Genomic DNA, 12,907 nt, shown 5'->3' with positions numbered 1-12,907 from the left:
AGTGGGGGCCCCAAAACTGGATGCAATACTCCAGATGTGGCCTCACCAGTGCTGAATAGAGGGGAATAATCACTTCCCTCAATCTGATGGCAATGCGACTACTAATGCGCCCAATATGCCGTTAGCCTTCTTGGCAGCAAGGGCACACTGTTGACTCATATCCAGCTTCTTGACCACTGTAATCCCCAGCTCCTTTTCTGCAAAACTGCTGCTTCGCCAGCCTGTAGCAGTCCATGAGTTTCTTCCATCTTAAGTGCAGGACTCTGCACTTGTCCTTGTTGAACCTCAACAGAATTCTTTTGGCCTGATCCTCCAAATTTGTCTAGGTCACTCTGGACCCTATCCCTGCCCTCCAGCATATCTACCCTTCCCGCCAGTTTAGTGTCATCCGCAAACTTGCTGAGGGTGCAATCCATCCCATCATCCAGATCAGAAACTTTCTGAAACTTTCTAGAAGGAAACTAGAAACTTTCTAATTAAAGTTTCCCAGGCTCGCTTTTTGCTCAAAAGGTGATTTTCTTCTTCTTCTTTTAATATTCAGCAAAAACAGTTTAGCCTATTTTCAGTAGGAGAGTAAAGTTTAACACAAGCACAAGTAAAAACTTTCGCCATTACGAAAAAAGTTCTTGGGACTTATCTACCTCTAGCTATTTTGGCTGTTCAGAATGATAGCCCTCACTGAAGGCCCCTTTGGGTGATCTGGTGAAAAGTGCATACTGAATCATACTTATAGATAACCTACAACTCAAGCTGTATAACAGAGAGTAATAGTAAAAAATGTGTATATGTCATCTAATTTTATAACTATGGGCCATTCCAACTTCCATAAGAATCAAATGGAAATAGGCTTTGATAGGAGTCGGAATGGGCCCAGGGCCCTAAATTAGCATCATAGTAATAGTCTCATTTCCTGAACTGCACCTAAGGCAGGTTGTGCTGCTGATTTAAAAGAAAAGGAAGTGCAATTATGTGGGTGTTGACATTACTAATAAAACACACCTTAGGCTTTGTCTACGCTGGCAGTGGCATGTTCTATACGTGTAGCTACATGCCACAGTGAAAAACAGGCTGCGTCCACACTGTTGTGTGCAGCCACAAGTGGCAGTGAAAGGCTCTGGCACTAGGCAGCGGGAAAAGGCTCTGGCTGTGGGGAGCTGCTGGAGCCTTTTCCTGCTGCCTCTCCCTGCTGCCTGAGTCTTTCACTGCAACAGGCAAATGCTCTGTCATCTCCTTTCCCTGTAGTGGGGAAGGACTCAGACAACGGGACACTACACTGCTAAAACTAGCAGCACAGATGTGGAAGCAGGGGTTGAGCGTGCAATGAGCCATGTAGGGTATACATCCTAAGGTTCTGGCATGCCTTTACTCTGTTTGCCTAAGCAGTGCCTCACCATCTACACTGTTATTTATACTCGTGCTAAGGGAGCTGTGCAGTGTACGTACACTGCACATCACTGTAAGTCTAGACATAACCTTAGAGAAAAAGTCTAAGTCAATTAAGGTATACGGGGAATGCAAATAGCGTAAGAGTAAAAAAAAGAAGAAATAAAACAAGATTCTTAACATATGTCTCTAAGACTGGAGAAAGTTCAGTGACATAGTATATGAGAAATAGCATAGGTTAATGAAATTAAAAACTGTCTTCTGCACAAGGGAGCAGAGTTAAGGGTGCATGTGCAGCCCCAGGCTTTGTTATTTCTTGACTCTAGAGGACTGAACTCTGAAACCTAACCATTTTCCTAACCATTTTTTTTTGGTACAGAATGTTTACTACAATTCAGAATGAAACTCTGAAACTATTGCAATTTATTACTTCTGCAGAGAAATAACCTGCCAAAAAGGTGTTTAAGCCATGCATGAGTAGGAAGTCAGTGGCATTTTCAGCTGTAGATAATTTTATAGCTATTAATATTATATTTATGATCCAACAGTAGTGCAAAAAGTCTTGGCTGAGGAGGCTTCAACCTCACCAGAAAATTAATCACAGTTAACTGACTGAGAAATACCACACAAAGCCCTTGAACCTGAAATATTTCTTTTTTCCCCTCCTAACCTTTCTTTCAAGTCATCCAAGCAGCGCTGGAGATGGACTTCTCCTGCTGTAACTAATACATGCTCTCCTGTCTCCTGGATTAAAACTTGGACACATGGGTCAGCTTGGTTTAAAAGCTTCATTCCTCTGACCAACTGAGGCATCTCACCTAGGAAGATAGAAATAAACCACTCTTAATAAACTACTATTGAGGAAACAAATATTTGTATCAGGACATATTTTGGGGCAAAGAGAAAAATTTAGAGGATACTTTTTAAGATAGCACCAAAAGAATAAATACATAAAACTGATTAGGGGAGGATTAGAAATTTTTTATCAGTAAATGCTGTTAACAGTTGATTTCACCGTATGCATTCAAACCGATGAAAAACTATTATGATGACGATCAAAATTTACAGACAGGCAAAGGAAGAAAAATGTTGCTTGAAAACAGAGTTTTATTTAAGGTTATTTACTTTGTATATGTTGACAGTTTGTGCTTTGATTGTTATAAAGCTTTAACTTTTTGAATCTCAGCATTTACTGTCATTAAATTATTATAGTCTGTCCGACCTATAATTTCCCGTAACTGTGAAAATTTAAATAAAAATAAAAATACTTAAAAATAAACATCAATATTATCTGTTGAAATTAAAAAAAAAAAAAAGAAAAAAGAAATGGATTTCTACCCAAGCCAAGTTTAGCAACACTTGAATACCCTGAACTCGGTCCTGAGGTCCTTACTTACCACTGATTATGAACTAAGTAAAAACTGATCAAGAACCTCAGGATTTGGCCCCTTATTTGTACTGATTGTCAAAAGATAATATATACAATGCTAAATAGATACATTTTTATTTGTCAAAAAGTACCACGACCACTTATTTACTAAAAGCTAATTTAAACTATACACACAAAAAATGATTTGCAAAACTGTACTTGCAAACCTATATGATGCTACGAAAAGTACTCAAATTTAAATAATACTGTATCATTGTTACTAATATCCAAACAGAAATCTTCCAAAAGCACTACTGGAAGGGAGTAAGATTGAAGGAAGCACAGAAAGGATTTAAATACACAAACTGGAAAATACTCAGAGTTATCAAGCTGTGATATTCTGAAAAATGGAAAACTCCCCTAACTATCAGATTTTCATTATTTTGTGTGAAATACATAACAAATTTTTTAAGAGGAAGATGCTTTAAGAACAGAACTGTCTTAAAATTAATGGAAAATTAGGGAATAACCCTCCATATGAGGGAGGCATGGCAGGTGTATGCTGTAGTTGTGTGCAGAATTTTTTTAAATCAGTATTTCATATGTGTCAATAGATTTTCATAATGTAATTAATACAATTTGAAAGCTTTAATTGTTTTTCTTTTCTTACTTGACATACAAGGCACAGAATACACACTGATTTTCTATGATCAAATGTTCATATTCCAAGGAACAGTTTGACATCCTGTTTGTTGTCTGCTCCCAGAGGTTATTAAAATAAATATGACTTTACTCATTTATGCTAAGTTCATAAATGTACAAGACAATGTGGGAAGCTGGATAAACTGCAAACACGGAAAAAAAATGAGGGGGAGTTTCTTCAGGCCACATGCCCTAGGATTGCAGGTTTTTGTTCAGCGTCTTTAGCAACTGGCTCCTCAGGAACAGATAAGTAGGTGGACTTGTGTTGAGAGCTAATGGAAATTCTACATGAAGATTTTGACACAATGTGCAGGACTTGCACACAGTGCAAACATTTGCAGGGACAGTTATCAATAATTATATTTATTAACAACAATAATTTTCTCCAAATTAAAACACAGATGCCATTTCAGAGCAGATTAAAAGGAAACTTCTTTCTAAAAACATCTGAGTGGTAACTGTTAGAGCTACACAACATTACTGAAATTGATCTGAACATCTTCCTACCAAAAATACTTTGCAGTGCCACAATCACATTTACTTAATGTTTTCAAGTAAGAAAGAGTTTTACACAAGATAAAGTCTTAATGTGTTAGTATAAATGGATTAACGATGGACCCACCCCTAAACTCAGTGGATCTAGAAAATTTCAATCCAGAACACTTCCAAAATTGCATGAACAACTGCAGGATGCATGAGATGTTCTTATCTATTACTCCAGGAGTGAGGAACCTTTTTTGTAACAGTGGCCATAGTCCAACTGAAAATATAAATGGCAGGCCATGCATGTTAAACTCACCTGCCGGGGAGGGGGCTGAGACTCAGCTTCCTGTCCACGTCAGGGAGAGCCAGCGGTCGTGCACCCTGTGCACGCGTGGGGTGGGGTGGGGGAGGAGAGGGCCCCAAGATTCGGAGTCCCATCCTGCTCCCTGCAGCGGGGCAAGCCAGCGCTCGTGGCTCCAGCCCCGCGGGTGGGAAGCCCCGAGTTTCAGCGCCCCAGCGCCGGATCTGTGAACACCAGCTCGCCCCGCTGCAGGAGGAAGCCCCAAACCTTCGCTCTCCCCTGCCCCTCAGTTGAGCTGAACATGTGTGGATGAAAATGAGTAAGGGGCCAGATCTGGCCCGCAGGTTCCCCACCCCTGCATTATTCAAAACACTGGAACAGTCAATGGTACACTGCCCAGTAATTTGTAACCCACTAACCCCCCTTTTTGTCCTATGACTACAGGGGTGTTAATGGGCCACTTCACCTTGAATGGTCCCTTAGAATATGTGCTAACTACTTATGCTGAACCATTTGTTCAATCTTGTATGTAGCTGTGATCCTCTCAGTATCTTTCTCAGACCTGAAGAAGAGCTCTGTGTAGCTCAAAAGCTTGTCTCTCTGAACAACAGAAGTTGGTCCAATAAAAGACATTACCTCACCCTCCTTGTCTCTAACTGTCCAGTAATACAGTCCAACCCTAATCTGAAGAACGTGTAGTCTTAATGTTACAGAAAATTTTGTAATTGAATAGAAAGACAGTTACTTTGATTCTGTCAACATTTCAGGAGCAAACGGAAACTGGACAAATTGAAATATGATGAGATTACAATAAAAGTATTCTTCAGCAAAAAAGGTTATTCAGTTGGAAGTAAGGTTGTAAATATGTATCAACAGACTAATGATATACCATAAAAAACCAGCAGTGTTAAAAAGTCAAAGCCAGGCATGTTTACATTTAACGAAACAAAAGGATTTTGAAAGTATGGAAATAAAAAATCCAGATATCAGGTGGTTCCACAGTTGTGGAACTCTGAGGCTAGAAAGTTCATCAGGAGCATGGGTACACCATCACAACTGCCGATCTACTCAGGACCAGAGATGACTGGCTCACACAGTCCACAAGGAGAGGATGAGGCCAGGCCATTCAGGAGATATGCTGATTCAGCACATGTCATATCAACCTCTCCTAACAGGAGTTCAATAGTCAGAATGTAAAGCTATTTCCCTTTTCCCCCCAAGCAAATCCTGGCAGGGGGAGGGGGAGGAAGCCGATATGGTGCTGCAGGAGTGAATCTCGCCCACTAGCTCCACTCAGCTTTATGCATGCATTTTTGTTTGATATGCAGTTAGTAACTATTTCTTTATTCAATTTAAAAGCGATATACCATCCGTCTAATGATAATGCAGGAGTTTCAAAGGCTTACGGTTCCAAAGTTTTACTCCCCCCCCCCCCCCCAACATAAGTTGTACATGTACAAAAAACAAAGTTATCCTCTTTGGTATATTCAGTGATGTAGTCCTCTCAGAGGATCTGATAGCATACTTCTCTTTTTTTGGTCGCTGGTATGTTGTCTGAGTTCTAGTACCAGCACAGATTCATCGCTAAATAATTCTGTTACTAACCAGATTTCATATTTGAGCTGAAAATACACCAGCAATGTCTAATTTGAAAGTTGTCAACAGTTTTAAAATATATTAAAAAAGCATGAACTAAATGTTATTGTTTACTCTCTATTCTGTTGGAGGCATATTTATTAAACTTATCTTTGGCATTATAATGGAATTGCAGATCAAAATGTGTGCGAGAGAGGGTGAGAGAAAAAGAGTACTTCAAAGAATGAGTCTTGAAGTTCTGAGAGTGCAAAGAGGCCTCCAAAACAAAAGATGGGGACAAAAGGGCCTGATCGCACCTGACCTAAGGGATGAGTGTAATGGGAGATGCGTCAGGTAGTGACAATGACAGGTAAATCATGATAAGACCTTAAGATCATTTAGCTTAGCATTTACATTTTCTTGTCTTCCTTACTGCAATAGTCATCATTTTAAGACAGACACAGGTGAAGGATTCTGTTTGTTTAGACTTATTTCTTTATGTGGAATGTTTTAGCCTTATTTTCATAAATATCTGTAAAATAAATGCTAACAGTCCATGACTGAATCCAAATATGAGAGACAAGCGAGTGAGTTACTATCTTTTATTGGATCAACCTTTGTTGGTGAGAGAGACAAGCTTTCAAGCCAGACAAAACTCTTCTTCAGGTCTGAGAAAGGTACCAAATATGGTATGCCTAAAGAGAGGAACTATCACAGTTAACATTGTCAGCCTACGATCTGGGGACCAAAGGGGAAAAACATTAATCTCAGAGTCTCTAAGGTGCCACAAGTACTCCTTTTCTTTTTGCGAATACAGACTAACACGGCTGTTACTCTGAAATCTCAAAAAGAAAAGGAGTCCTTGTGGCACCTTAGAGACTAACCAATTTATTTGAGCATGAGCTTTAGTGAGCTGTAGCTCATGAAAGCTCATGCTCAAATAAATTGGTTAGTCTCTAAGGTGCCACAAGGACTCCTTTTCTTTTTGCGAATACAGACTAACACGGCTGTTACTCTGAAATCTGAAATCTCAGAGTGTTATACAGAAGGGAATTGTATTTACTAGTGCAACTCCTGAGTGTCTGAGGCTGTATGTCTGAATCACAATGATGAGTACAAATGAGGGTACTCAGGGGAGACAGAGGGGAAAAAAGTCTTTCAAATAGATAGTTCTTCTTTGTTTCCATGTAATAACATATTTAATCCCTTTGTGATTCAATGACTGTCTTTCTTAATCTTTTTCTCACAGCACTTTTCTCCACTACAGTAAGAAATGTGTCCCATCCCACATTAATAAAATGAAAAAAACACAAGTTCACACAAATATTTCACAACTTAAAAAGTTCTCCAGTTACCATTAATTTTGGTGAGTGCATGATGCTATAAAAGTTAAGCACATTTGTTTGGTTCTGTACATTATATTTTCAATATGTAAACATAGGATGAAACTCATGAACCATATGGATTTTAGCTGGAGTTTAATTCTTTAGGTTTTTCTCTCACACTCTCCATTGGTCCCTACATTTATTTTGGGCTGTGTTTGTTTGAAGTTTAACTCAGCTTTAGCTTGGTAATCACGATTGTTTTCCAGTAGCTATGACATTTACCCTGTTATCGAAGGGGCTGATTTGGATTTCCATTAAAAAAATGTAACTTTAACAAATAAAAAAAGTCTTACATACATCATACAGCAGCCTTCTGAAAATATTTTTGTTCTCTTCTGATTCCATAGAAACTAGAGGAATTTGGTTTATATTCCTTTTTAGTATACCATAATTACGACTAAAAGTGATATTTTAAGAAGATGAGTCCTATGTTGCATAGTTCTAATGCAATTTTTAAAAATTGTTAGAAACAATTGCCCTGATTATGGGCAATCCTGTAAATACTTTTGCAAATGAGAAGTTAATGGCACGAAAACCCTTGTACGAGGGTATTTTCTCTTGGAATGTAAATAAACTGCTATTTGAAAAAGACAAAATTTACAGTTCAGAAATATCTGTGAGCTCAAGAGAAGGTCTTCCCTCCAAGGAAAGCTTCTGGCAGTATGTATGCACATGTAATATATATGCATATGATTGTTTTTATTATTTATTACAGTCGTTTCCAGAAACGTATATCAGTATCAATGCCTCCTGTAGGACTGGGGCCATGAATAACACCACATTTTATACTGAAAAACATGATACTTCCCTTCCTGCTTAAGGAAAAAGTTAATACTCAAAGACCACCATGTCAAAACTTCACTTATAAAGCTATTATTCAAAAATGAGTTTCACTTATAAAAGAAAAAAACTAAACTCTTACTTGGATGTTTTGGTTCAACAGCAACTCGCACAATAGGGGTAGCTTCAAAGTTGAGAGGTGTAAATGGTGGGCAAGCTGGTGATGTTGATAAAGTTGCTGACTTCAGTACGAACTCTTGCAAACCTCCTATTCCTAATAAGCACAGAAAACAGAAGTTTGCATGTATAAAAGAGGAAAAGTTACCATAATAAAGTACAGTATATTTTAACAAAATCGAATAAAAATTACCTTACCCTGTCAAAGCAATACTAGAAAAAAAATACTCTGATTACAACAAGGATGTGGCAACAAGAGTCTTTAAAAAGTTCTCACTGTTCTTACAAGATATTTGCTAAGCTACCTTTATGCAATTTGGATATGAAAAGATTCAGTTTGGGGTGGGGAGATCATATTTTTTGGCCTCAATACACACTGATTTCCCTTTTTATTTTCTGAATGAACAATGTATACTAGATACAGGTTAAGAAAGGCAGGTTTTAAAACACAGTGATACATGCTAGAAAAAGGATGAGGACTTTTTCCTCTGATATTCTAACTTTTTCCATTAATGCAAAGTTATTCTGTGGTGGTTTGACTTTGCAACATGAAATACTCGATGTAACCTGTCAGTGAGTCACAAGGTCTTAACCTAAAACATTGAGTCCTGTTGGAGAGGATGAAGGGAATTAGCCCAACATTTAGTGATAAAAAAAACAGAAAAACCACTGAGGAGACAAATGAATAACAGTTGTACTTATGTAAAATAGCTGTTGTAAATACACATTTAGTTTTGGCTGCCAGGTACAGTATAGCTGGTTCATGCTTGCTGCCTTCAAATTATAAATATGAGGAGCAAAACCCCCAGCACACATGGACATTGTTTATAACTCACTAGTTATAGCTGTTCCAATGACAACCTGACATAGTAAAAAATGACAAAGGTTATATAGATAAATGCAACCATTTTTACTGGTTTTACAACAAATGCTCATTGAAATTTTGAAATTGGAAACATATCTGAAACACAGGATACATTAATAATGCACACCCTTAATAACTAAGGATTTCAGAAGCAAACCTCTTAAACTTGAAGTTCTCAATTTTAAGCAAGTGTAGGAAATTAAATTTGAATGTGTAGGATGAGCGTGTGCTCCCCTTTACGACAGACCAGCAACCAAGTATGAGCAGAACAATTCTTTCCTTGAGCCTTCACTGCCACAACTCACTTATACTTTTTTTTTATACACAAGACTGGTAGACTTGAGGCCAGGCCCAGAGTTGGTCTGTTCTCACACCACCACCTTGGCCTGAACAAGGGAGCTACTGCATCTCTAGAAAAGCCAATGCATCGTGGAATCAGCATCTGCAGCATTAGGCTGCTTCTACAGCTCAGAAGGCTTCATTTTTTGGCCAACTGGATACACTGTATCTGGAAATGGTACTACTTGGGGAAAACCTGCCTGGAAGTAATAGAAAATCCAAATGTTTAAAAATAGCACAGCAGATGCTATGAAGGAAAAACTTCTTCATAAACAGATCCTGCACCTGACCTATGACCTGCATACACTTCCTCTTTTTGCTCATGAAATGAAAAACAAACACTGGACCTTCATGATCACCAAGGACTGAGTCAATGGGTGTTCGGTTTTTTCTGTTCTTCATCTGGTAAAGAAATGATGTACAGGGAAGTGAGCTGCTTCTTTTCACAGCACAATATGAACCAGAGGAATCAAGTTACCAAATCTGTTATCTCAGATCAAACTTACCTCTTTGCTGATGCATATTAGAGTATAAAAAAAAAATCAAGTAAAAAACTAAAAAGGCACAGAGTGTGTATTATATTGGCATCTGGCAATGCAGTCAAAACCTGTCAGTGTTTCCATCAAAATCACAGTATGAGAGGTTTATAGGTTTGCATGCTAAATTACAGCATGAAGCAATTACAATAGCCAACTCCCAACCCAGATGTGAGTTTTAATTTATTTAGTGTGGCCAATTTTGATGTAAATCTGTGCGAAACCTATAAAGATACAGGGGCTTCAGATGTTTTGCCTGCCTAACAGATTTCAACAGGACATTGCAGATTTACAGGTGACATTTATGTGCACCCATAAGGTGATTATGAAAGTGTCATTTTTGATACATATTTTAGTACACAAAATTTTGATGACGGAAGTACGTAACTAATTCCAATTTACCAGATAAAATGGGAATAGAAGGATTATAGTAGTTACATAGACATCATGAAAATACCTTAAACATTTAATCATTATGTTTAAACCACTGCAAAGTCTATAAAGATAGCTTATTTCAGATATTCTAAACAACAATACTCAATATATTAACAACTATTTGCATTATGGATACAGAGCAGCTACTCCTTAGTTAAGTCGGTAATTGGTTCCCATTGTAAGACTGTTTTTGTTCCCTCCAGCACCTAACTTCATTAAAACAAGGCCATTTTGCCCGACCATTCTTATTTGTGATGTGATCATCTTGCAGAGGAAGGTTTTGGGGGACCAGAGGGAAGATGGAATTTGACAGAAAAAAGATAAACTGTTTGAGATAAGAATTTGAAAAATTATTGGTATTTTCCTTTTAAAAATGCTCTCTAAATCATTTTGAATAGTCATCTCTCAAAAACAGTCTACAAAATGTAAATTTGGTTAATTCATGAAGAATTATGCCTGTAGGAAGTTTTATGGTTAATTTTCAAATTATTTGGTATGATTTTTTCAAACCACTCCAGTCAGCAAGGTCAGGAAATGTGTTATAGTTTATAAACTCTACAGGACTAGTATATGTCACTTAGGTCATGGTGTGACATTCCCCTCTGGTGTTATCCGGACCGGTGATCTGCTAGGTCATGCCAATCCTTGACTCTGGGAGCCAGCCTTACCTGCTCTGCTGTGAGAACCCCCACTCCTAGGCTGTTCACACACAGCCTCTGACATGTAAGGTGCTCCTTCGATTGTGTAACCAAATGATACTAGCTAATATCTCTGGTCCCAGACACAACCCTAGGAACCTCCGTCTTGCAACGTCCAGGTATGCCCGCTGTACACTGCAAGCTTATATGAGTTTGCCAATTTAACAAAGAACTTGACATGTACCAGACTTGTTATCCAAGGGGAGTCTCTGACATACTTCAAACTAAACACACTGCTTCAGGTAGAATAAACAAACAAATTTATTAACTACAAAGATTGACTTTTTGCCTATCACGTAATATCACTTAAAATCTGAGTGGTTACCAAACGAAAAGAAAATATAAGGACGCAGTCTAAGCTCTCAACCCTATTAGACTGGGTAACGTCTAGATTAAGCAGTTTTTCTCAGCCCACTGGATTATATTAATGTAACACATCTTCATTTTATTTCCTAGCTGAAAGCAAGGGCTCAAAGTTCAGTTCTGATGGCAAAGAGCCCTATTCAGCAAACCGTTATTGTCCATATCTTTTCTCCTGTGCATAGTCCCACTGACATTAAAATAACTACAGTTGGGAGTAAGGATATACATGGTACTGTCTGTAAGATCTGGCCCCTAAATTGAAATGTGGTACCCAGGGATTGGACAGGAAATGTCCAAACAGGAGGTTATGTGAAGACATAACACTACAAAAGGTCCCCCTCTCTTCCCCCGCTCTCCTGCTGGTAATATCTCACCTTAAGTGATCACTCTTGTTACAGTGTGTATGGTAACACCCATTGTTTCATGTTCTCTATGTATATAAATCTCCCCACTGTATTTTCCACTGAATGCATCCGATGAAGTGAGCTGTAGCTCACGAAAGCTTATGCTCAAATAAATTTGTTAGTCTCTAAGGTGCCACAAGTACTCCTTTTAACAACAGAACAGTCACTTCTCTCACTCTCTGCCTTCTACTCTGAGGTCTTGTTTATACTACAGATTTCAACCACCTAGGGTGACCAGATGTCCCAATTTTGGGGTCTTTTTCTTATATAGGCTCCTATTACCCTCCACCCCCTGCCCTGATTTTTCACACTTGCTGTCTGGTTACCCTACAACCATCAGAGGTCACCTATTGGTGCAGCTGCACTAATGAAAACATTTGATGAAGGTAGGATAAACCACTATAAGCTACCTTTGTTCTGGTACAACTGACCCCTGCTTGAAACCTGAGTAAGCTACATCAATGTAAACTGTGGCTTATAATGGCCTTTTTACTAGAGATTTGCACTGGTGGCTGGCCACTGGCTCCTGAAATTGGGGACCATTCCCAAATTGATGAAGTCTAAGGAGCAAGACTAGGAAGGCAAACAAAAGAGTAGACCACAGTGCAAAAGCATTACTGTTATATTTACCACATACAAAACTATTTAAGAATTTACTTGTGCAAAAATCAGAAAAAAAAATTTGTAAAAGATAACCCAACTTCTTATGCAAAATAAGACATACTGATACCTTTTGAAATGTACTGTATCTTGAATGTCATCTCTGACTGTAGCAGAGCTGCTCTGTAATACTTTATGAATACTATACTTTATGTTGAACGGGTTATTGGGATACTTATTTTATTAATATACTGGTTTAATTAGGGAGCCATGGGAAAAACAAGCAGGATGGGAACGGATGGCTCAAGACAAGCCACTTCTCACAAAACACTTGAGATTTGTTAAGACTCTTGGAAGTACAAGATATGAAAAGAACTGTGGCACATTTAAAAAGAAAAATACCCTCAAGAGATTGGAGGAGCTGTTTGGGGGAACCAGACTGAGATACATGAGACCCTACTGGGGGAGTCTGAAGAAATTAGGTCTGCCTAGTTTACCATCATGGTATAGTA

At 38.3% G+C, this 12,907-nt stretch overlaps 1 protein-coding gene across 2 annotated transcripts in view; it reads right to left on the bottom strand.

Moving 5' to 3' along the window:
• EFL1 (elongation factor like GTPase 1) overlaps positions 1 to 12,907 on the bottom strand; it is a 149,626-nt gene that overhangs the window by 35,998 nt on the left and 100,721 nt on the right. For both annotated transcript variants that reach the window (XM_077828055.1, XM_077828056.1), the window contains exons 16-17: positions 8,121 to 8,252; positions 2,054 to 2,201 (exon numbers count right to left, since the gene is read on the bottom strand). In XM_077828055.1, coding sequence (XP_077684181.1) covers positions 2,054 to 2,201; positions 8,121 to 8,252 — 280 coding nt within the window. The remainder of the gene's footprint in view (positions 1 to 2,053; positions 2,202 to 8,120; positions 8,253 to 12,907) is intronic.

The sequence above is a fragment of the Eretmochelys imbricata genome, chromosome 10 (assembly GCF_965152235.1).
Source record: "Eretmochelys imbricata isolate rEreImb1 chromosome 10, rEreImb1.hap1, whole genome shotgun sequence".
NCBI lineage: Eukaryota > Metazoa > Chordata > Testudines > Cheloniidae > Eretmochelys > Eretmochelys imbricata.
Note: the sequence above shows the minus strand (reverse complement) of the source record. Positions and strands in the feature narration are given on the sequence as shown.